Genomic DNA, 25,578 nt, shown 5'->3' with positions numbered 1-25,578 from the left:
GAAACACCCAGAGGTCAGACTCCTGAGCCGATGTACCCAAGTTTGGACATAGTCCAAGAGGAGAGAAGGCCGATGGCATTCCTATGAGTGAGTGGGCCACACAGCTGCCACAAGTGTCCCTGCAAAGAGAAGTACTGGTAGAATAACCTGCGGTCTAAAACTGGACTTCTCAAGAAATAAATGGAAAGACCCATAAGGAAATCACTCTGTGGCCAATGGGAGAAATAGAAGCATGCTTAGACCAAAGAAAATTTAAGAGATTTCTTGATTGAGAGAAGAGTCTGAGTTCAGAAAAGAAATTAAATAAATTTAGATAAAGAAGAAGGAGAGTCATAGGAAAGTCTCTGGGAAATAATGTGATAAGGAGAAGACAGTGATGGGACCAGGTATGAGAGAAGGCACAGGCTGCTAGGAACCCAAAGGCTGGGCTGACCTCCCATGTGGATCTCACTCTGGCAACTACAACTACCACAGAAAATGAATTCTATTTCTTCATCCTCTATCATCCAACACATTATCTAGCACACAGTATGTCTCAGTAAATAAATGAATTACCCTGGTAACGTTGATACAGTGAATCTGTGAAGCCAAAGACACTGAGTTTCATGCTCGTCAAGATACTGAAATAACCATTTTGAAAGAAGACAAGAAAACTGTAAGACGATTTGTAATACCCTCTGTCAGGTATTGAAGAAACTTGACCTCACAAGCCTATAGCCAGGCATCTGCCCAGCAAGAAAAATGAGGGGAGAAAATCAATTCCGTACAAAGTTTAACTTTTACAGCATAATTCTGAAGGTTTTCCACGTTGCAAAATTTTCCCAACTACAAATCTCTTTCCTAGACAGCAGGCAAATACTGTTCTTCTGAGCACCACAAATGGTTGAGAATGTGCCCCCCAGGGAGTTCCAAAGTCTTTACTGACAATGATATACTCAGTTTGAGACTTTGGATAACTGAGTTCACGGGAATTCAACTCACAGTGAATGACCGTGTTCTTTCTTCGCAGTGGATTGGCGGTCCATACACTCTGAAAGGTGCAGATCGCCGTGTTTCCAGCAAACCCTTCTGAAAACTCGCCACATCTCCTTCATAAAACCCGATCCCCAAAGTAAGAGAATAATCTGTGATTCACTCTCCTGTCTTCCTCTTTCTCCATGTTACCATAACATTAAGAAGATTTTTCACAGACTGATGCTAGGCTTCGCATTGTGAAGGGATGGCTTGTTCTACTACGGATGCCTTTGCCTTGCTGTATCATTTACATATGAGTTTGCATGGATATTTTCACACTCTACATGAGCGGAATCCATACAAAGTAGATTACAGTAGTGAAATAGAAAAAAAAATCCCCTAATAAGTTATAATTGAGGGAATTGTTCTTCCAAAGAATATTTTAAATAGGCATCATATGTGATTTAAACATCCCGGAAGGGTTTGAGAGGCTGGGCACAGTCCTTCCTGCAGCTGGGATGAGTTTCTCCGTTCTCTGCATGGGAAATTGGGTCGAAATAACTGGCAGAATAAGAAGGCTAGAGCTGAAGCATATGTCGCATGTGGGCATGCGAGCGGCAGCCACATTCCTTCCACTGCAGGAAGGGCCATCCGATTTTCCCTTCCTACCAATGAATGCTTTCCCAACCTGTTCTTCCCCCTTCAAACGTGTGATCTGGCTCCAGACCACTAGTTGGGTTTTGTTTTTTGGTTTTTTTTTTTTTTGCGGTTGTTGTTGAATATTGTGGATATTGTTGTTTTGTATTGTTTATTTTCTGCTTGTTATTGTTACTTTTGCTGTTTCCACTGAAAGGAGAGAGGAGGTGGGAAAACAAGAGAGGAGGTGCAAAATTCCTAGTTATACCATAGTGAGGTTTACAAATTGATTAGTTTTTCTGCTCAAATTCTACACCAAAGAAAGGGCAAGGTAGGCTGTATTCTCTGGGTTCGCCAAGTGTAAAGCTCTACCAAAAATAAAGGAAAAAGCCATGTTCTCCATGGCCGATGCTTTAAGGTACATGTGATTTAATTCTTTCAGATGAAGTGAACAGATGGCAGAAAGGAAAGATTTTTGAATTATTTGCTAAGTGTCCAAAGTTGGGGTGGAGGTGAGTGTTGAAAGCGGGCAATGCTCTCTCGAGCTACTAAGCCTTGTCCTACACCCTTGTTATATCAGCTAAGTAACTACAGCCTAATTCCAGCTGAATCTATTGTGTTCAGCTAGCTCACAGCCACCTGTGCTACCCTGCCAAATGATTCCACCGTAAGTGCAAAGCACATAAACCGCAGAGTGGAAGAGCCATTCCTCCCCAACTCCCATCTCCCAGCTGCAGGCTTGATTTAAGTTGCTATTTTGAAGAAAGTACCCTTTGATCACATGAACTTATAATTTTTTTTTAAATCTACAGAAGAACACTCAAAGGAAATGCTGTAATATTTTAAACAGATAATCCATAGGTGGTAAAAAAGAAAATATCCCTAAAGGGTAGCTCGAACTGAGATGGATAAACCAGGGTGGAAAACACTATTGTCTGGAAATAGAGTTGTTTCATTCAGAGAGTAAGTGAAAAGCAAGTTCAATGCCAAGAGGAACAGAGTTCTTCTCTAGGAGGCAGAGGGCTCGCAGGATTTGTGTGCTACAGGAAATTGTTCAGCTGGGTATTGAGTGCCATGAAAATGACTTGCATTGTGGAAAGAGAGATGGAAAAAAAAAAGTTTACATATACAACTGAATTCAAGGCATACAACAGTTAAAGTCACTAATCTCATCATGGCATTTATGATCTATTATTATTCTCTTGCTGCCTCATTCTTTTGCTCACATTTATAACCTGGAATCTTTGTAAAGAGTACATTTATTCCATGAGGGTGTGTCAGCTGTGAATGAAACAATACTGAACCTTTTAGGCTGTTCATAATCCTCCCCTTTCTCCATGTTACTATGAGATTTACCTCAAGATTTCTTGGAGAACCAGGCTGTGGTTGACTAGTCATTTCCACTTCAGTAGAATCTATTGTGTTCAGCTAGCTTGAAAATACTGAAGGTGCTTTAATTAGTGCTGTGTAATAATGGGTCATCTTAGGCACACTTTACAGGGAGCCAAAAAACATTGCCTCCTTGAAAGGAATGACATGGGGCCTACATTTACAGAGTGCCATGTCTTTTAAATATAATAGCAGGTGTGTGAATTTTCTAAGCAGGACAAATTCCTCTAAACTTGAATGAGTAGGCCTCTCACAACTGTGAAATAAAGAATAGAAATCTTTCCCCCTCGATAAAATGTTCCAGTACGTTAATACTTAACATTCTGTCACTGAAAACATATTATACTCTAACCAAAAGCTCCCTGTGCTGCTTCTTGGTTTCCTGTCTTTGTTTAGCTAAGCTGGCATTTCATAAGCTCAAATCAACTGATCCAAATACATTTTGGCTTGAATTGAAGCAACTACCAGGGTTCTGAAGGTATGGTAAAAACCGTCTCTATAATCCCTGAAAAGTGCCTGCTTTATCAGATGTTTCATTGTCTAAAGAAAGGGGAACTCAATTGACACTTTCACATTTGTTGAATTCTTATCAATGCAAACAGCAGGCGATAACTGATTTCCTTAAAAGTATCATGCTTAAAAAAAAAATAGAGTATGCCAGAGGAAAGGCAGCGCAACATCCAACTGACAAAAGATATATATTAACCAAAGGTACCACAGAAGGAACCATATGTGAAATAACAAAATGTGAAAATGAGCTGAAATTATGCTCTGGGGCTGATATCGAAGAACTGAGTTCTGCTTCTAAAATGCCTTTCTTAGGTAACAAAAAACAGACAAGAATTTGAGCCTCATGGACCACTGGCAATCAAAAATAGTTTGGCCCAAGGGGAAATATACCAGCTCTTGGAGTGGAAAGGCAGAGACCAGTGAGTCTACAGCACCATGGGCTGCTGAGAGAGAGGGGGCCTTGGTGACACCGAACAGCCACGTGGGACATGGCTACTCCTGCATACCAGAGTCTGCAAGAACAAGCCCTTCTGCTGTGGACATTTAGTTTCTTTTGAACATGACTGATACCAAGCTGTCTGCTTTTGAGGGTTCCGCTACAAAGGCTTGGGCAGATGCTAAGGCAGTAACATTATTTCTCACGGATGTGAAACTGCACATAGCTGGCTGAGCTGGGGGCACTGACAATTCCGAGCTGGGCATCGATGGCCTAAAAGAGCAACAAAACTTGAGAGAGGGGTTATGTGGAGAGTACAACCGCTATTTTTAGGCAGAGGATGGAAAGGTCCCGAAGGTGGGAAGATTGCAAGGCTGATGGGACTGGCATCCAACCGCAAGACTCCATATGGTGCAAATGTCTCCCGCTGTGTGTGGCGTCTCCAGGATGTGCCTTCCCTGTGAGTGGGGGTGGGGTGGGGTGATGAGGCAAGTCCCACAGGTGGAACCTGGCTCTGCCTTGGGCATTCCCTCGGAGGAAGAACCGCATCCCCTGAGCACTCTAACCGCGCAGCGCTGCTGAGATGGTAAGTGAGGCGGAGGGTAGAGCAAGAGGGAGGCCGCAGACGCCCCACCTGCTTTGGTGGTCACTTTCAAGAGGTAGCCGTCCAGGTCGATGTGGAAGTGCGGCGTGCGGCAGGGGAGCGCGATGCGCGAGCCGTTCCAGCGCACGGTGAGGTGCTGCTGCAGGCTGACCCTGCTCTCGCCCAGCACCAGCTCCACCGACTTGGTCCACGAGAAGGAGCGCGTCCGGCGGGCGTCGTTCTTCACCAGCACCTGGAAGGGCGAGGCGGGGGAGGAGCAGTCTTTTGTCAAAACGTACTGACAGGTCCCCTGAAAGTTAAATGTCCGACCGTCAAAAGTGTTGTAGTGGGGATCTCCAAACACCGTGCAAACGCCGGGCTCTGCGGAGGAGTGAGAGACAAAAGCCGGGTCACAATCCGAGGCAAGGATTCACAGAGAAATCAGGGGCACCTGCGGGGTAAGGGAGGGCCTTAGCAGAGGCGCACTAAGGGAAATCAATTTAAAAAGGGGGTCGTTTTTAAAGGTTTGTGCCAAACCTCACAGAATACTCATAGAATGCTCCTGTGCTTTCATACTTGAAAGTTATTTAAAAACCTTTGAAGTTTCAAAGCATACCCATTTTGTAGCCTGGGTCTGCTCCCATGGTCTTAACGTAAGGAATGAAGAAGCTGAACTGAGATAACTGAGCACTGGGCTTACTTCACCACCCACACACACAAGGGCAAAGTCAGTATATAAATAAACAAGGGCAGCAACATAAATGACAGTACCCCGAGACACTGGCATGATTTCCATTTAACTGATTCAAAATAATTAGACACGCTGTGTGCTAAATGTTTCCCGTGCTCTTAAGGAAAACCGTGATATTCAATACCCATGTGTTTACCTCGGACAGGTCAATAGAATTGCCAAACAGATACATGTTTCATAGTGTCAGGAAACAGAGGACTGGTAATATTCACAGATAGTCTTTACATGTTTTCTAGAAATTTCTATATTTTTATCTAAGAACAAAGATCAAAATGGGATTAAAAAAATAAGCTACAGAATGTAATTTAATACAGTTAAAAAATTCCAATAGAGTCACCATTCTGAAATATAATTAATTCAAATGCTTATGAGATCAAAGTCAAGTCTGACACTTCGGGGCTGCCCAAAGATTTTTGCAGAAAAGTAAATATTGTTTCTTTTTTAAAAGAACTTGGAGTTGGTGTGTTCTGCATGTCAGTGTATCTTATCTGTTTTCAAAAAGGCATGAAACAACCAGGAAATGAGGAATCCACTTAGAGATATTAGCCCAAATAATTCTCTTAAAAAATCTGTAATAACAAGCACAATTTCCAGTCAACACTAGAATAATCGCCAGGTCAAGAATAATAGGCAGAATAAAAAGTACCAGGTCAAGAATAAGAAAATGTCATATAAGTAATTGCTCAGAATATCTAAGGGAAGGATTGAGTCAAGACAGAAGGATGTGCCAACTGATCTGACAGGATCAACGGATCCAATGCAAACATTTGCTTTTAATTTCTAAAGTGTCTGGAGAGTAATGTTGCTGTATGTTATGATATATTATGTTATTTTATATGTCAATTTCATATGACTCCATACAAAGCACATACATTTGGAATTTAATAAATTAATTTCTTGTTCTAAATTAGTTTTCCTTGTCAATATTTAATACAGACTATAAAAGAAAAGGTTTTGGCATTTATGAGAATTTCAGTGAACAAATACTTTAAAGAATATATAAAACGCACTCCTCGGGGTGGAGGGTGAAAGAAGTAGGTGGGAGAGACACAATTTGAAAGCTCAGTGGTAATATTTGAATTTAGCCTCCCTTTGTGTTCCTTTCTTCTTCTTCTTTTTTTTTTTTTTGAGACTGAGTTTCGCTCTTATTACCCAGGCTGGAATGCAATGGCGCGATCTCGGCTCACTGCAACCTCCGCCTCCTGGGTTCAGGCAATTCTCCTGCCTCAGCCTCCCAAGTAGCTGGGACTATAGGCACGTGCCACCGGGCCCAGCTAATTTTTTGTATTTTTAGTAGAGATGGGGTTTCACCATGTTGACCAGGATGGTCTCGATCTCTTGACCTTGTGATCCACCCGCCTCGGCCTCCCAAAGTAATGGGATTACAGGCATGAGCCATCGTGCCCAGCCCTCTTCTTCTTTTCTTGGTTGCTTTTCCTTCTGACCCCAGCTTTACACCACGTATTGCTTCACATTTTACCCTCTCCCCATCTTCCTGATTATCTTCTCAACTAGTTCCCATGTATCTAACCCTTTCATATTGCACTTACAAGTCCTTTCTCCATGTGATTACTTCCAAAATCATCCTATCCCACATTTCCCCCACATTTTCTCTCCCTGGCCATGAAAATGTCGCCTTTTGGTTGACAGAGAACAAGGCAGTTATTTGGGACTCCAAGTGGCATCTGGAGAATTGACAGTTCAGAGGTAATACCAACATGTGCCACAAGAGGAATACATAGCAACCTGACGGCCAGATGCAGCCAATCCAAGAGAAGGACTTTTCCAGGTCCCTAACTCCACCTTTTTAGCAAGAGTGCCCAGACCAACCAATGTTTTTGAGCTTTTGAGCATGCCACAGATGGACCTCAGCTTGGAAGGCCAAGGCACTTCCTAAAATTTTGAAATTATACCCCTGAGGAAGTCCATTCTCAGTGGGGGGCAGGCACAGGGAATGCCATGCCTGATGCCCACACTTTCCTGTGGAATCTTCTTTTTCCTTGTACCAGGGACAACAATTACATTAACATTATCATCAATCAAAGCACTAATAGCTAACATTTGTGGAAAACTCATCACATACCCTAACACTCCCACATGCCTGCTGACCATGGACACATCATCAGAAAATTGGTATTAGATTGTCTCCCAGTACTAAACAAACAGCTAAGCACTTTGTAGTAGAATCCATAAGATGGACTATGAATGATCTAGTCACTGAAAAAGTTTGTAAATAATCTTTGTGACTGAGGAAATGCTTATGACATGTTAAGTGAAAAACCAAAAACGAAACTCTATGTACAAGATAACCTTAACCATGTTTAAATAAGTATGCACACCTCCCCCCACCAAAACGTACACACCCCGAAACTGATAACAGTGGTTATTCCTTGGTGGAAGAACCAAAAATGACACTATTTTCTTTCTTATGTTTTTCTGGTTTTGACTTGTTATTTTTTGTTTTGTTTTTAGGAGTCAAACTGTGGGTAGTTGTAGATAAGGCCAATTACATGACAAAGCAAGTCCTCATGGAAGCAACAGAAGATCTACTGCCTCAGATGACCCTGGGGAAGCCTGAGACTGCTCATAGCTGGGCAGGAAGCAACGAAGAACATCCAGGGAGACTCTGGGCAAGGGAAATCATGTGTGAACGGGCTGTCAGGAAAGATATTTTTCAAGAGGCCCTAACTTATGGAAGGGAAGGGTTTGGAAATCAGGGTGATTTTTCTATGTGACAGCAATATCGAAGAGGCCAACAAAATAGCATGACTGAAAGATGCCTGAGAATTATGTGTTGCATTTGGGGACATTTGTATCATGAGCTAAAATAATTTTGAAACCTTGGCCCTTTTCCCTGGCACCTCAAGGTCCCTATGCCAGAGCCTGCAGGCGCAGTGAACACGTGCACTAGAGAATGTCTGCAAGTGAGAATTCTCAGTGTTACAAGAATCTGCCTGGCTGCAAAAGGCAAAGGCTCAAGAACGGAACACTTAGGGGACAAAAATGAACATAGCATCCTCATATAATTGCTTTCCAATGGACCCAGAGAAATAAACTTCAGTCCAACACGTCCAGATGTCCAGTCACACTCTTTTGGAAAGCTTGGTGTGATAGGAGCGGGGAGGGAGGCTACAGAAACAGACCATCCTGAAACTAACGTTGCTTGAATGTGCGTAAGTCAGAGGATGGAGAGAAAGGTGCCAGCTTATCACTGATGGCACATTTTTTCATAGTCTTGTAGGTCAAATCATTAGATCTCATTTTTGTGTTGAGTTATTTTCAACACATGAATACAAATGCACAGGTAAAGGGGGAAAAAAGATCAGAAGTGTACAAAATCCATTATGAGTGTGTGTTTTTTCCCTAAGGTAACAGAAGTACGTGTGACAATTCTTCTTTCTTGTTTATGCGTATTTGCGTTATTATTTGCACTTACATTTCATTGTTTACAAAGACTGTGTACTTTTGGAATAGAATAGTTGCTTTAAAAGTTTTAAAAAGCACTTTGGGAGGCCGAGGTGGGTGGATCACGAGGTCAAGAGATCGAGAACATCCTGGTCAACATGGTGAAACCCCGTCTCTACTAAAAACACAAAAAAAAAATTAGCTGGGCATGGTGGCACGTGCCTGTAATCCCAGCTACTCAGGAGGCTGAGGCAGGAGAATTGCCTGAACCCAGGAGGCAGAGGTTGCGGTGAGCCGAGATCGCGCCATTGCACTGCAGCCTGGGTAACAAGAGTGAAACTCTGTCTCAAAAAAAAAAAAAAAAAAAAGTTTTAAAATACTGGATGAAGATGTATCACTTTGACGTCCCATACCTTAGTAAGATTGCTATAAGAAATAAGAGAGTCACACTGCCTCTGAAATCATAGCACAGTCCTGTTCTCCTAACCACATCAGGTACATTTATTTATGCCGTGGACATATTTATTCTAATGAAATGCCTTTCTTCTGAGAGCAGTGACTATTTGCAAAACATCTGTCAAAGCAAATTAAGGGCAAATTATACAATCACGTTATAAAAAAATAAGAAACTGAGCAAACTCTAACCCTACTCCCCCCGAACACAACAAAACAAACACGTAAAAACATAAGGAAGGGGGGAAAGCATCATTCATGCTTCTGCCACCAAGAAACAGCCACTGTTCATAATTTTGTGCATGTATTTATTTGAACATAGTTAAGACAATCCTGTACATGAAATTTGATTTTCTATTTTTTACTTTGTATGTCATAAGATCCTCCAGTCTTTAAAATGTTTTTCACTTTGAAAGCACAGAATGGAACTTCTATCCTCAGTCCATTACTGCAGAGAGAGCAGTCTCTCCAACTCATGACACTCTGCTACTATCTATCCTCAGTCCATTACTGCAGAGAGAGCAGTCTCTCCAACTCATGACACTATACTACTATCTATCCTCAGTCCATTACTGCAGAGAGAGCAGTCTCTCCAACTCATGACACTCTGCTACTACACGGATCACTGCATGTCCAAAAACAATGCTCTAACCTTAAGGAAGACTAATGAATAAAACAATAAAATAAAAACAAAACACATGGCTTTAAACTTTTTCATCCCAAACTGCAGGGAAACAGGCCCCATGGGACTCTGGGGTCCCTGTGTCATGCACGGGATACAGGGAATCCCAGAAAGGTAAATGTCGTGATGATGCCAAGCTTGGGTGAAGAATCAAGGCTCTGTCTGAACAGTGATAGAGGCCTCTGCCAAAAAGAGGTTGCGGTGTGACCCAGAAGGACCCAAACGTCTGCATTCAGGAGCCCCCTGCCCTGCACAGAATGTTGCTGACAGCTGTTGGCCCACAAGAGACGTAAGGGTCAACACATGATCCACCTCAAGGCACCTGGGTGCCTATAAAATCTAACATCCTTGGCCTCTTAAATGTGAAACAATCTAACACATATGGGAATGGGGGTGGAAAAGAGAGGAGTAGGTCACTTTCCACCAACCTATAATCCACCAGAAATAGTAACCCATCTGTATATTAAAAAACTCACTTGAAGAAATATTGTGTAGGTACATTGTTAACTGTTACGAATTTGCTTTCAGATAGTTTCCATAATTCCACGAGCTCACCAACTTGAAACAAAAGGGCAAACAAAGGAAGCAGTCCCTAACTACAAGATCTCATCGAAAACACATCCAAACCCACAGCCAGGGCTACCGTCCAGGCCTCTGCCATGGAGCCCAGTGCTGCCCCCTCACCTGGGCCCTGCAGTGGCCAGTGCCTGCCCAGTACTTCCCCACAATTCACAGCACACAAATCCTTCAGCTCCCGGCCCAATGCCAGCTTCCCACAGCAACGCCCCTGGTGCCTCAGCCAAAGTCGTCTATTTCCTCTAAATTCCGAAAGCAAGATTGACCACATAGCCCAGATATTCTGGGACAGTCTTAATCTCAAATACTCTATCTTGTAGTCACACTATGTTTTTTCTTTTAGAGGTCAAAAATATGGCGTACCAAACTCATAGCCTGCTTATGATAAATCATTTTCTTCCTTAGCTTATAGTTTTAACGTGTTCTTAACTCCTAAGCCAGACCTTAAACTTCTTATGTGTAAGTTTTATGTGTACCCCTCAGTGCCTGGCACACTGCCGTGTATACAGGAGGGTCGAAGGTTAGTCACGTGCCTCATAATGACGTTTCCATCAACGACAAAGCACATGAGTGACAGTGGCCCCGTAATATTATAAGACTGTACTTTTACTGTGGCTTTTCTATGTTTGGATGTATTTAGATACAAAAACACTTGCCACTGTGTTATCAATGCTTACAGTGTTTGTGCTGTACAGGTTTGTAGCCTAGGAGCAGCAGTGTGTGCTATTCAGCCTAGGTATGCGTAAGTGCACTCTGCGATATTCAATGGCAAAATCACCTAATGATGCACTTCTCGGAACATAGTCCTACCATTAAGCAACACATAACGGTATATATGTAATACACGGATTCATTTTTTAATTACTCCAAAAATATTATGGTATAACACGTATCATGTGTCAATAAATATTTGCTGAATGAATGAGTTAATTAACTTGGGAACACATTTTGGCGAAAAAAAATCGCTCACACCGAACTTACTAAAATAATTAAGTGGAATGACACATACAGCAGGTAACCAAAAGAATTGTGCCTATTCAATTAACTGAATAATTAATGAATGTTCTCAGAACAAAGAGACTGTTAGGAAAAAATTGTGTAAAGTCAGGAACATTATGGGGGAACTATGTCTGATGCCAAGAAAGCTAGCTGAGAAATTTAAATCTATCTCTCCATTTGAATAGAGATAACCTACCCCACCAAAAATTACTGTCAAAATCAAAAAGCTAAATGAGAATCAGAACTACCTGGGAAAAATACTTACCTCTAATGCCTAATGTGACCAAGAGTGAGAGCCAGAATAATTGCCCTCATACATGTCCACCTCCTAATGCCCAGAATCTGTAACTGTTATTTACATGGCAAGAGGGAATTAAATTTGCACACGGAATTAAAGTTGCTAATCAGCTTACCCAGGAAGGGAGCTTCTGAAAGGGGTAAATGTATTCACAAGGGCCCTTAGAGAAAGAGGAAGGCAGGTGCGTGGGCCTTATAGTGTGAAACGGACTCAACCTACTGTTTACAAGTTTGAAGCAGGAGGAAGTGGTCAGGAGCCAAGGAATGCGGGCAACTTTCAGAAGCTGGAAAAGGGAAAAAGAAGAATTCTCTCCCCTAAGGCATCCAGAAGGACCCAGCCCTGCTCACACCTTGATTTTAGCCAACTGACCCCTTTCAGACTTCTGACCTCCGGAAGTAAGACAGTACATTCACGCCGTATTAAGCCAGTAAGTGAGTGGCAATTTGTCATCTGCGGCCATGGGTAACTAGTACACTTAGCAACAGCCAACATGGCTAGTATAAAATACCTATGTATGCCGAGTACCACGCCAGATGCTTTCTGTATTTTCAGTATTCCCTTTCATCCTTACCATCCCCTTCCATCCTCACTATGTCTGTGCACGTTGTATATTCATACCCTAATTTTTTAGCAATGAGTTTGAAGAAGTTGCCCTGCTGCCCATGGGGACTTGGCCAGTGGTTGTAACACTGGAATCCAACCCAAGCCACTGTGGCTTCAACACCATTGCTTTCCCCACAGCATCTTGCAAACTCGTTAACTAGCTGAGGTCACAGAGCTCTTTGAGTATCTGAAGAAATGTGTAGACACTTGTATCCTCTCAAACGTAGAGGTTCATAGTTACCCTGTCAAAAGACTGATCAGTACTGTCCTAGGAGTCTGGGAGGTTCAGATTAAGAACACCCATCTGGAAGTTAATTATAAATGACAGTGTATGACTCTCTTATATAATGTGTTTCTATTTCATTTCCCCAACCACATTAAATGTTTCTGAGCTCAGGGTCTGTATCAGCTTTTTATTCATGTCCTCCAGAGCACCTTCCAGAATGTCATGTGAATACATAGTTCATATAGAAGATTCATGTTTGCCACTCTCACTAGCCATGATCTGACCTTAAAACTTCTCTATTTAAAACAAAAGGTTTTATTTATCAATTGAGATAGCTCCATATCTGAGCTAAAGAGCTGGGTTTCACATCTCCATGTTAACCCGGCTTCCAGCCCCCTCAGAACTTTGCAGACATTGAGCATGTAACTGCCTTAAAGAGTCTCGTGTTTGAATCCTAACTTTGCCACTTAGGGCTTATAAAATCATGCACACACTACCTACATAACTTCAATTTGCTCACCTATAACATGAGTCTAAGAGCTATTAACTTGCAGGGTGATTTCAGAGATAGAGATAGCATTGCAAAGGTGCCAAGAACGGAAGAGATGCTCAGAGTAGCCATTACTCATTTCCTTATTATAAATGTTATGCAAATCTAGCAAATGCTGATCTACTGCTGGCTGAAATAGGGTTGAATGAGACTGTAACAAACTTAGAAAGTATAGATTTATTGAAAAGACAGTGTAAATTGAGGTAGTCTATAAAACACATAAAGCACAGATTTAGGGCTAGAATGAAGCCTTCTAGGCCAAATGTGTAGACACATATTTGTAAGAATGTTAATGAAGTCAAGGACATAGATAAAATGGCAGCTTAAACACAAAGTGCAGGAGGCCAATTGGACCAGAGGGTGCAGCTGCTTCAGGAGATGCAAGACACCCAGGTTGTCTAAATAAATTGGCCTGAGATTTATTGCCAGCCTGAGAAGTTTAATGTGTTCCAAAGAACCGACATTTCTTGATATGTTTCCTATGAAACATTAATCCTGCCTGTTGCTCTGCCAAAATAAGTAGAAATTAAAATAAAATTCAAAAAAGCTCTGCCGCTCAAATTAGTTTTGGAGGTGCTCTCTGAAAGTCCATCAGCCTCCTTCACCACGCACACCAGCATGTTAAGGGCTCTGAGAATTCCACAGTAAGGAAACACATTCAGGTTTACTTGACCCAGCATTTCCTGAGTGTATTTAATCACAGAACCTTGTTTTGGAAATATTTCTCATTACTATCCCTCAGCACTAGTGTTTTATAAACCAAACTCTGGGAAACCGCGAGAGACCAGTGAAGGAAGCTGGCGTGGGTTTCCCAGAAAGCCGTTTGGGTTCTGACAAGGGTGTGCAATAAGGGGTGAAGGAGAAGAAAGAGGTCACGTGCAGGCAACAGGATGAGGGTCCAGCTGCCGGGGAATGGCAAGGAAATCATTTATTTGAAAAACATCAGAAAGAGACAATCATGCAGACCTGATGATTGATTAGCAACATGGGGGAGAAATGCCAAAAGTATGAGAAATAACATCAAGGCTCAAAACTTGTGCAGCTGGGATATCGGGGCGCCAGAATTCAGTCAACAGTTAGGATGGGAAACAGCCATTAGCCCCTCCATCCAAGTCCCAGCTCAAATAATTGGAGGAATCAAAGGTAGAAACTATTAACAAATATCAAATGCAATACTTTAAGAGAAGAATGTGCTCTCCAAGAAGCTGAGATCTACCATATTAGCATCTTGTTAAGAAGTGGTATGTTAGGACCTCAAAGTTTAAACAAATCTGAATCCAGAATGAGAAAGTAACTGTAGAAGGGGCACCATAGTGGGTTTACAAGACGAAAAAGCAAAAAGGAAAGCACTTGCACTAAAGACGGAGACGGGAAGTCAGAGAAGAGGGGTGGAGCAGTGAGTGAGGGCAAAGGGTACTAACGCGGAAGGGAGCTGTGATAAGGAGGAAGAAGGACAGCATTCGTGAATATGAACTTCACATCAAAGGGCCATACATAGCACAGCTAATGAGTCATCTCTCCATACTCCCAGCAGAGGTTACAATTGAAGTTTATTAACCCAAGAGCCTGAGGAAGTTAAAGTGACCTCATAAATGTAGGTAATTTTTAAAAGGTGAGCAAATACAACCACTGGTAGGTAGACACTGCTAGTCATGTAAAAGACAGAAATTGGCAAACTTCATATCTATTTGGAAGTGAACCTCCAAAATGAATAGAAATGTAATCAATAGAGAACCGAGAATAGTGCATAAAAGTTTGGGCTTTCGAGTCTCGTCAGCCAGTGTATTAGCTGACTTCAAACTATTCCATTTCTCTCACCCTCAGGCTAACGAGGGCTTCTAACTCATAGGAATGTGGTAAGGATTAAATGGCACAAGGTATAGGGAGCATTTATCACAATACTCGACCAATACGGACTGATGTTCAATAAGTCGCTGTTAGTTAGAGGTGCAATTACAGAGGCAGCAGACGTAGCAAATACTGTGACCCCCAGAGAGGAATAAATGTGCCTCAGCTCTGCATACAGTAACGTATAATTCATTATACAGTACTGTCCATCAAGTGTATTTTTTTGAGTTTCACAGTTTGGAGTTTCTGTTGTTCATTTGTTTTGTCATTTAGCTGTATTTTAGGTGTGTCATTACCAAGGAGTTTCTGTCACACATACCTTCAGTCAAACCTGGATACCTGCGACTTTCCTGAGATTCAATATGGCAGCTGTGGCTAAACTGTACCAGATGTCTAATAATGAATTCGCATATCTTTTTATATATAAAATGCATTCTTTCAAAATTAAGCAAGAAACTAGCTTTTAATTGAATTATGTCATAATGCTACATCTATATTAAAAATAACTTTTCTAACCAAAAATCCAGGGAGACCTGCAGAATGAATATTGGATTAGGAAATTTTTTTAAATCGCAAGTCCTCATCCCAGCTCTTTCAATCAGCACTGCTGTGAGTCTCAGCTTCCTCACCTGTGAAGTGAGAGGTCTGATCTCATATCAAGATCCCTTAACTTACAAATTTTCTGAGGCTAAAATGGTGATGAGCTCCAGAGGCAGACAAACTCTGCTCTTACTCATTCCTGGTGGAAATTATATGCAAAGTTATTTCACGTTTAAAACTATATGTCCTTAAAAAGAAACTTTGGGAAGGTCTTCACTTGATCCCAGTAACTTGAGTTACCAAGAGAAAAAAAAAAAAAATTGGAAAAATGAGTAGACATGGAAAACAAACCAAAAAAAAAATGGAAAACCAAGCCAGTTTGATTTGCCAGTGACCTCTGAGCATATCAACCACCACTTCTCTGGGCTGGAGCAGAAAGATGGAGGTGCCACAGGAGAAGAAAGCCTAGGGGCTTGAGTCTCCACTTCCCCCAAGGTGTGGTTGGAGGGACAATGCTGGTCATTGGAAATTCTCTTAAGGTCCTTCTCCAGTCTCCAATTCTTACAGGTGGTAAAGCCCTCCAGACCTTCTCTTCCCTTCTGAACGTCAACTGTTACCAAACTATACAAAATGACAAGGAAGCTAAGGGAAGCTTGTTCCAGGCCAAGCTCTCAGGCCAGCTGCCTGCTTGGAGTTCGGGCTCCACAACTACTTTGAGCATCCTTCTTAACCTCTAAGCCTCAGTTCCCTCAACTGTAAGACGGAGCTAACAGCACTATCTGAGCATGAGATGGCTGTGATCATCAAAGGAGATCACCCAAGATAGTGTTCAGAGACAGCAGACGCCGGATAATTGTTAGCTGCGGCTGCTGGTGGTGATTCTACTGTTACTATTGCGGTTATTGTTACCGCAGGATGATGACGGGGGTGACTGTTACTTCATCAAATACTTATCAAGGACTTACCGAGTATTAACACCCTGCGGGAACTGATAACAGGTGGTGGAGGAAAGGTGATTCCTAATAACTCCAGTCTCCTTCAACTCTGTACTCATTTACAGAAAGAAAAATTAAAGTAACAGTATCCCTTAGAGCAGAACAGCATATAAATCAGGAAACAAACTGATTTCCTCACGCTCCTTCTAGCGCCGCTTATACAAGTGCGGGCTCTCCCAGCCACCATGTGTGGGACAGCGGGTTTATCTGCCACTCCTGCCTGCTGTTTGGGCCTGAGGAGCAGCATCAAGCCTGACTCCAGATGCTGGAGCAGAAACTACAGTGGCCACTTAGCTTAACACCTCCTTGGCAGGGCTAAAGTCAGCACCACAAATTCTTATTCTACGAGCATCTTGAGCTCTGGTTTTGAATTTCCTTGCTTTCCTGAGTTAAAGACAGACTCTTGGTATTAAGGGACCTGGAGTTGCTTACAGCCCTGGAGGCCAGAAACCTTGTTCAAACACAGAATCACTACTTTGCAGAATCTCTGTCAGTGGAGATTTCTCATAAAACGGGCCCCTAGGTTACTGCTTCATTATGGGTTTTTTATTTTCCCCAGGGTAATAAATAAAATTGTTATATCCTCTCCTCCTACAGCCACTTTGTTTAATTGGAGATACCTGTGCGCATCCCAGGGGGCTTACAGATGTGTCAAAACTAGTGGCTATGGTGGGTGCAGGCAGCAGGCGGGGCCGCTACAGAGCAGACGCATCAATGCAGCCTGCACACAGCTGGAAACTAACCCTACGGGGGGTGAAAAAGTCACCTGGCAACTGTGAGTCTCCTCCCACCCTGAGCAGCTGACATCTGATATTTCCTGTTACTTGTGGGACACGTAGTTGAGGTTATTTCGATTAAATGCACATCTGTGCTCAGCATATGCAATCGGCCTCAGTGTTACGTAATCATGAACTTGTGTTTCAGGCTGGGATTCTGATGGTTAAGTCTGATGTAGCTACAGGTACAGCTTAATCAACCTACGACACCAGGGGCTGGGCATGTACGTCCGGGCTGCCTTTAGTTGTCTCTGCTTTTGTAGATGGCTGAGAGATCATATTTTCTCATATACTCAATCTGTCCATCTCAGTCTCTCTCTCTGCCCCTCCCTCCATCCCTCTCTCCCTCTCTCTACACACACCTCACACCCACCTTTCTTATTAGTGACAACTTTGACACTATGTATTATTTCCATGTCAGAAAACAGATACCCTGCCAGAAAACAATTGATCTGATTCAGGTCTCTGTTGGGTGGTTAGGTCAAGATTTCACCTACTATTTGCCAGCACACTGTAAACCAACACTTCACATAAACCAAATGCTGCACACCCAACGGGCAAGTGGCTTCCCTGGCACCCACTCCATGCTCATGTGAGCCCAGCCGAGGCAACGCCAGACTGGTTTTAGGCTAGAGCCTCACACTTAGGCAAGAAAAGAGCATTTGCAAGAAAACCATATAAAGTTTGTGTAGCCCACTTCAAATATTTTATTTTAAATAAATCATCAAAATCAAATCTAATTATTTTCAGTTGGAAAGGGAGAAAGAGAGACAGTTTCACATTATTAAAAGACAGCATTGCTTTTCGTACTTCCTTCAGATATGATTTTAAGAGGACTTTTGCTCCCTTATTTTGAGAGAATTATTGCTCCTTCAGGCCAATTCTACAATAAAAAGTTCCTACTGTGGGGAGGTCAGCAGCGTTGTGCTTCATCTGTTGTTGCCTGTCTCCAGAACTGTAAATCCTCATCACTGCTGACCGCTGTAAGGAGAGATCCATAAGAACGTTCTATACATGTACTTTGAGTTTCCTTTTCCTTACTCTTTCAGAGATCTGAGACAGCCCCCAGACACGACCAAGATGAAGACTCATCCAGGCAGCAAGGGAGAAATTCTGCGGGATTTTAGAAACAGACGGTGCGAAGCCAGTACTGCTGAGAATAATGCAGCACTCATTTAACTACCACAGGCAACCAAAACAAACTGGAGAGTATCTGAAGCTCTGTCATCAATCCATTTAATTTATGTATGCATGGATGTGTGTATGGATTGATTCTTGCTCCTTTCGGAAAAGGGCTGGAAGTAGCTTGCAGACGTACAGACTGAATAGTTGAAAACACGTGAGAATAGACGTGTATGATGAAGTCAGAGGTAAGCCTATTACTCACAACCTGCATGCCTTTTTTTTTGTTTTTTTCCTGAGACAGAGTCTTGATCTGTTGCCCAGGCTGGGGTGCAGTGGCATGCTCTTGGCTCACTGCAACCTCTGCCTCCTGGGTTCAAGTAATTCTCCTGCCTCATCGTCTCCAGTAGCTGGAACTACAGACACATGCCACCATGCCTGGCTAATTTTTTTTTTCTGTGGAGACAGGGTTTTACCATGTTGGCCAGGCTGGTCTCAAACTCCCGACTCCATCAGCCCACCTCGGCCTCCCAAAGTGCTGGGATTACAGGCGTGAGCCACCGCACCCGGCCAAAACCTGTGTGCTTTTAACTACAAATTTATGTTTAGCTTCCTAGCAACAAAACCAAAGATAGTAATCATTGAAGATATAGTTACGCCTTCATAATTTTTTGCAGAGTCAGAGAAATAAGATATAGAAACATATTTGGTTAAACCCAGAGGCTTCTAGTCTCTCCTTCTGCACCTAATCCACAGATGTTGAGGGTCAGTTATTGCTACTAGTACCGCAGGTGCTCATGTCTGCGTTCACCTGTGCTGTCTTCCCTATTTGGAATGCCTGTGGCACCCAACGAGGGGTAATTTTGCTCCCCAGGGGACATGTGACAATGTCTGGATATATTTTTGGTCATCACAACCTTGCAGGGGATGCTACTGGCATTTAGTAGTTAGAGTCCAGGGGTGCAGCTAAAGACCCTGCGATGCACAGGACAGTCCCACAGCAGAGAATAATCTGGCCAAAGTCAGTAAGACTAAGGTTGAAAACTCTGCAGTCACATAATGGAGAGTGTGTGTGTGTGTGTGTGTGTGTGTGTGTGTGTGAGAGAGAGAGAGAGAGACAGAGAGCGGGGGGGGTGTATGTGTTTTAATAAGATATAAATTAGCTGCTTCTCTGGCTTTAGAAAACACTAGCCTTTTTTATAGTTTCAGCCTCAGTTTCTCTACTCTAGAAATCCATATATCAAGAGAGGTTTCATAATTTACCTAGGAGGAAAACACGTGCCCAGAGGTTTGCTCTGACTCCTGGATATAATGACAAAAAAATTTCAAAGTAGGAGGTCTCAAAGCCACAGCTAAAGGACATCAGAATAAATCTACCTGAATGTGTTATGAAAAACTGGGCATTGCTTAAAAATTGGAAGTCATCCCCTCTCTTAACTCAGTCTGAACAAATAAGCCTTGCCAAATAGAATGCATTTTACAGCAGTGATGGAAGAACTGCTGGAGAGCAGGAGAGAGTAAACAGATGGAAAGAACACCGAAGGAAATTGAGAAATAGCCATCTGATGACATAATTGAAATTTGGACAGAGAACCACACGCCTGGGCTCTTCCAGTGCTGACTGACCTGCTCCATGCAGGTGCAGAGTCACTGTCCTCCCGGTGCCCCTACAGCTGGGTGGCTTTCTCTCTTGCCAACTGTCTCTCTCAGTGATAAAGGCATAGGCTTATTCACATGGTTAACACAGTATGGTACCTAATATAACCAGTTAAAAGCCTGCTTCTATTTTTCATACCTTTCCTTCGATTTTTATTCTTTTCTTTTTCTTTACGACATCACCAGTTTTCTAAATATGGAAAGTCCAGCTCGTAATGAATCAGATAATAATATAATGTAGCTTTCCTCCCAATTATTTCAATAATCACTTATTTGATCCTTGCAACACAAAGTCAGATAATTCAAGATTTAGGTCAGGCTGGTCTCAAACTCCTGCCCTCAAGTGATCCACTCTCCTTGGCCTCCCACAGTGCTGGGATTACAGGCATGAGCCACTGTGCCTGTCTGGTCATACGTTTTTATGAAGCTGCTAAGCAGTGATCCTACCTGACAACAATGTGATTGGCAGATGTAACAGGTCTGTACTCATGCAAATCGAAAGCGTTAACTAGCAAATATGGGGCGTTCCTATGAGGTCTGTCTCTGCTTCAACTGGGAGACACTTTATAGGGAATGCAAACATCTCCATTGACGCGGATACAAAGGACAACTTCACCAATGTAGACTGGATCCTGCTCATCCAGAAAGGAATTAAGCAGAAGGCAGCCTCTGAACCAACCCTAAATAAGGTTTCCTCAGGGTCTCTGGGAGGGTGATTAAATGTGTTGGAGTTCACACATGTTTTTAAATCAGCTGGTGTGTTCATCATAGCTGATCTGTCTCCCCACATTCTTCCTGAATCCTGCGAAGCCAAACTCCACTGGCCTCCATTGAGTTATTTTATGTACTTCATGATCTTTAAAGTAAACCTTTTTTACTACATCTGTCATTTATTTTTCATTAATTCAACCAGCATTTGTACCCAATATGTAATTGTTTAATAGCTCTCTGCTTCTAAAAATAGCAATAGTAGATAAATATTACATTTAATAGTTTTATATAAACACACACACATATATAATAACCCTTCATATACATTATCTAAAGGCACTAATCAATTAAAAATACGAGTCTAGAAATTATAGTAAAATAACTGTTTTAGAGAAGTGCAAAAAAGCAAGCCTGTTCCCATGTGAAAGCTGCTTTCGACTGTCTTCCAGCCCACTTCTCTAAACATAACTGGCTCATAAAATACACTGATAGATTGTATGACTTGTTAATCCTACTTATCATACATGGGAACTAACTTGACAGTGACATTACTAACTCCCCTCTATCAGTGAGACATTCCAGGAAGCTATTTCAAAACCATATGACTTTCAGGAGGACTAAGATGGCAATTTGCTAATAGATCTAGGCGTGTGACTCCACGTGGGGATGATATGATTCTATTGCCATGCTCTGTCTGTGTGATAAGTAGTACAGTAGCAGATGACTTCCAAAATAGGCCATGCTTAGAAGGAACTTTCAAGAATTCAGTTAAAAATAGTCATGAGTCACATAACAACACTTTGGACCACATATAGGACTGTGGTCCCATAAGAATATAACACTGCATTTTTACCACACCTTTCCTATTTAGATACACAAATACTTACCATGTGTTACAACTGCCTAACAGTATTCAGTACAGCAACATGGTATCCGAGTTTGTAGCCGAGGAGCCACAGGCTATACCATATAGGCTAGATGTGTAGGAGGTGACACATCTAGGCTTGTGCAAATGTACGCTATGATATTCACACAACAAATCGCCTGAGGATGCATTTCTCAGAATGCATTTCACATCCTGCTAAGTGACACACGACTACAATAAGTTGGCAAAACCACCCAATGACCTCCGGTTTTCTCTCTGCCAACAGCAAGACTGGATGCACCCGGGTGAAATGGTGAGGAGGTGGGGGTGACGTGAGGGAGCAGGACGTGCTGCTGTTGGCTTTTGTAATGGGAGAAGGAGAGCCCCTCCTGGACTTGGTGTAATGTTTGGTTTTACTCGATAGCATTATCTTAGCCGGGATGGCTACAGATGCTAAAATGCACATTAAGTTATCTGGTCCTTTTAAAAATCGAATCAAACCACTATATTCTTAATTTCTCACAGCAACAAACTCTGATGGAAATATCTATATTTGTCTCAGTTGTGCTTCTGTGTGGGGATTACAATTGACTTAAAGTGTCTGTAGGGAGGTGAGACGATCCCATCCTAAATACACCTACAAAAATAAAATGCGTGGGAAACATACACCCCTATTTTTCTTATTGCACTATAAAATTCAAAACAAGCACTAATAGCGTATTTTCAAAGGAATGAACTTACTTTCAGTGCAAATAGGACAGCAGCCTTTTCTGTTGAGAATTTTGCCCTAATCAGAAGGAAAACAAATAAAAGGTTAATGTTTAAAAAAAAATACAGGGTCTGCTGAGGACAAATATCTTTTTTAAATCTAATACCAGCAACGAAAACCAGTGAAATCAGTCCAAGCTGTATTTGAACTCAATGCCCAGATGGTGATGATGATAATGAAAACGAAGTTTCGGGTGTCAGGTTCCAGGGCCGGCCAAAGTTATTCCGTAAGCTTCTCTGTTTTTATCCTCCAAGAAACATAATACCTAAAGCACTCACTCGTGTGATTTCTCTCACATGGAAGGAAGATGAAGACAGTTTGGACTCAACCTTTTCATTGATTTCCCAATGTAGCTCTCTAGAGACCAAGGGCACACACATAAAAATGGAAATTATTGGCCGGGTGCGGTGGCTCAAGCCTGTAAACCCAGCACTTTGGGAGGCCGAGGCGGGTGGATCACGAGGTCAAGAGATCGAGACCATCCTGGTCAACATGGTGAAACCCCCGTCTCTACTAAAGATACAAAAAATTAGCTGGGCATGGTGGCACGTGCCTGTAGTCCCAGCTACTCGGGAGGCTGAGGCAGGAGAATTGCCTGAACCCAGGGGGCGGAGGTTGCGGTGAGCCGAGATTGCGCCATTGCACTCCAGCCTGGGGAACAAGAGCGAAACTCCGTCTCAAAAAAAAAAAAAAAAAAAAAAAATGAAAATTATCTGTCAACCTATCAATCCCTACAAGACCTTCTTTCTGTCTTTCTTGTTGGAGGAGCTTAAACAATAAACTGTAATCCAAGCTCAGGACTCCTCAGCACCATGGGTATGGGCAATATCTGTGGTGTGGATCAAATTCGGTCAGATTTCTTGTTTCAGGACGTGGTATGTGTCCATGCTGAATCACTGTCATGCACTCAAAGCCAAGGAAGCTGAGAACTTTGAAACGCTGAGGAACGCTTCCTTACCTTTCTGGAAATACAGTGCCATTTCCTACACTGCACATCTTTTAAGTTTTTTTAATGCATGTCATTTAAAGGAGGTGGTATATTCTGGACTCATGTCAGAAAATCAGTTGTCTTATCTCTGACTCAATGGTTAATCACAGAGAAAAAGAAATGTGGAAGAAGTTTAACATTTAGGGAGCACTTGCTGTACAACAAACATCTTACTCCATATTTTACCTGTGTTAGTGATAAGGATTTAATCAGTTAATACTTACGACCTATTAAGATTTAATGAGCATTCGTGATTTTACAATCACTGTTCTGAAGATGCATAAGAACCCTATGAGCTGAGTATTTCCCTTTTTATCTGTGAAGAAATTGATGACATGAAACACAGGGGCAGTAGAAGCAAAAATCAAACCTAACTTTGTCTGTCCCTAAAGGACACGTTCTTGCCATTGCAGAGTTCTGTCCTCTCGAGTCCTTTCTCTGGAAGATAATTTAATATTTGCTATCTGCTATACACCAGACTGAGTGCTATGTATTCCTCGTACTTGATCATTGAAATTTCACAACCACCCTCCACCTGCAGGCATCCTTATCCCGTTTCCAGGGAACTAAGGAAACAGAGACCACAGACAGGTTGCCAAGGCTTATGTCAAAGCCGCGCGGCTCACACACTGCTCATTCGCCCATTCAGTACTGTCAGTTGCATGGAGAGTAGGCTTAAGTTCCCAAAAAGAAAAAATCATATTGACTTAAAGGATTCTGGTTAATTATTGAAGATCTTTAAACAGGTCCGATGTGGTTTTGTATCAGCTAGGCCTAAAATGATACATTAAAGGCTTTGACACTTTGAATGAGACTTAAAACTCAGCCCCAGACAGCCAGCCATAGTGTGGGGGCATCACAATATATTTTCATTGCCTAGAGCTCTGCTGTCAGTTGCAATTTGGCACAGGGGTCTCTTTAGGTTTTTCAATATTGAAAGCAGTTGCAGATGGAGCCAAATGAGGTCAGCTAGGCCCAGGGAATGACGACCCCGAGAGGATTCAGGTGCTCCATCCTAATGCAGCAGGGCCGCCTGAAAGCCAAGGCCCCAACCAAACTGACTACGGCTCCCGGCATGCACGTCTCGGTGGAAACTTCCATCTCTCGTCTTCAGAAAATGAAAGTGGCAGTGATATCACTAAATTAGATGGGAGAATAAGTCAGGTACAAGCTGTAAAGTTAGAGCACCTGGGGAATATGCAATTAGCTGAGAGGCTGGTCATGCTGTAGGCTCATCCATGAGCAGGGTCTAGAAAGAGCACCCGCCTCAGAGGGGTGATGTCAGCATTAAATGAGATAGTGCTGTGACTATGAAATCTCAGTACGTGTTAGAGATGGAGAGATGTTCTGATGACCCAGGCCACACTGCAGGCCTCATAGCCCTTCTCACAAATGGCACTCCTTTGCCCCTGGGGGAGTTGCAGGACGGGGGCAGGACAGACACGGAATTCAATCATGAAACCCTTCTTCCACAAGAGATATTTACATCTGGAAAAAGAGATCTGCAGTAGCCAGGAAAGAGCAGGGAATACAAGCTTCTCTTTTTTTCTTTTTCTTTTTTTTTTTTTCAAAATTTCCCCAGGCAATGTAGGGGAGGGGAAGTAAGTTTTTAACAAGATTTCCGTGGTAGATAGAGCTGGGTGATCTTCCAAAGACCTCCTGCTGGCCCCTGAGAAGGGAAAGTGTGAACTAGAGGAGTGGTTGGAAGGATGCCTAGAAACAGAAAGGTAGCCCCTGAGGCGGGGGGCACCCGCAAGCTTTGAGAAGGCGTGGAGGGGGTGGGTGGGGCAGGCAATGGCCTCTGCTTGAAGGAATGGATGCCCCTGGCCCAAATGTGGTCCACAATGATGAAAGGCTAATGAGACACCAGTGACATAAAGAACATTGACCTCCCCCCACCACTAGCAAGAGCACAATGAAAACCATCAATCAGCTTCGAGTGGCAGAACTCTAGTGAAGCTGGAAACTCCACGACGGCCTGCTGAGGCTAGTTACTTGAGCCACCAGCTTGGCACAGCACCCTGGTTTTGTCTTGTAGAATAAGGAAGCCCATTATTACTAACATGTGCTGCAAGAGTTCATTAGCAGCGAGGGTTCCCGGAGGACCGGCATACATGATGTGATCCCGTTTTTCCCAATGAATATTTATGAGCAGACTGTGTTCAAGTCTACTTAGTGTATCTTCTTTTTTTTTTTTTTTTCCTTTTATGGGAGGCTTTCAGTTCTATGTCTGAGGCTTTTTAAAGCCAGACTAATT

The 25,578-nt window shown here is 42.5% G+C and overlaps 1 protein-coding gene across 1 annotated transcript in view; it reads right to left on the bottom strand.

Annotated features, from left to right (window-relative positions):
- Nucleotides 1-25,578, bottom strand: part of BMPER (BMP binding endothelial regulator) — a 247,905-nt gene that overhangs the window by 76,919 nt on the left and 145,408 nt on the right. The window contains exons 11-12 of the mRNA XM_002751322.7: nucleotides 22,306-22,351; nucleotides 4,560-4,889 (exon numbers count right to left, since the gene is read on the bottom strand). Of these exons, the coding sequence (XP_002751368.3) occupies nucleotides 4,560-4,889; nucleotides 22,306-22,351 (376 nt within the window). The remainder of the gene's footprint in view (nucleotides 1-4,559; nucleotides 4,890-22,305; nucleotides 22,352-25,578) is intronic.

The sequence above is a fragment of the Callithrix jacchus genome, chromosome 11 (genome assembly GCF_049354715.1).
Source record: "Callithrix jacchus isolate 240 chromosome 11, calJac240_pri, whole genome shotgun sequence".
NCBI classification, from domain to species: domain Eukaryota; kingdom Metazoa; phylum Chordata; class Mammalia; order Primates; family Cebidae; genus Callithrix; species Callithrix jacchus.
Note: the sequence above shows the minus strand (reverse complement) of the source record. Positions and strands in the feature narration are given on the sequence as shown.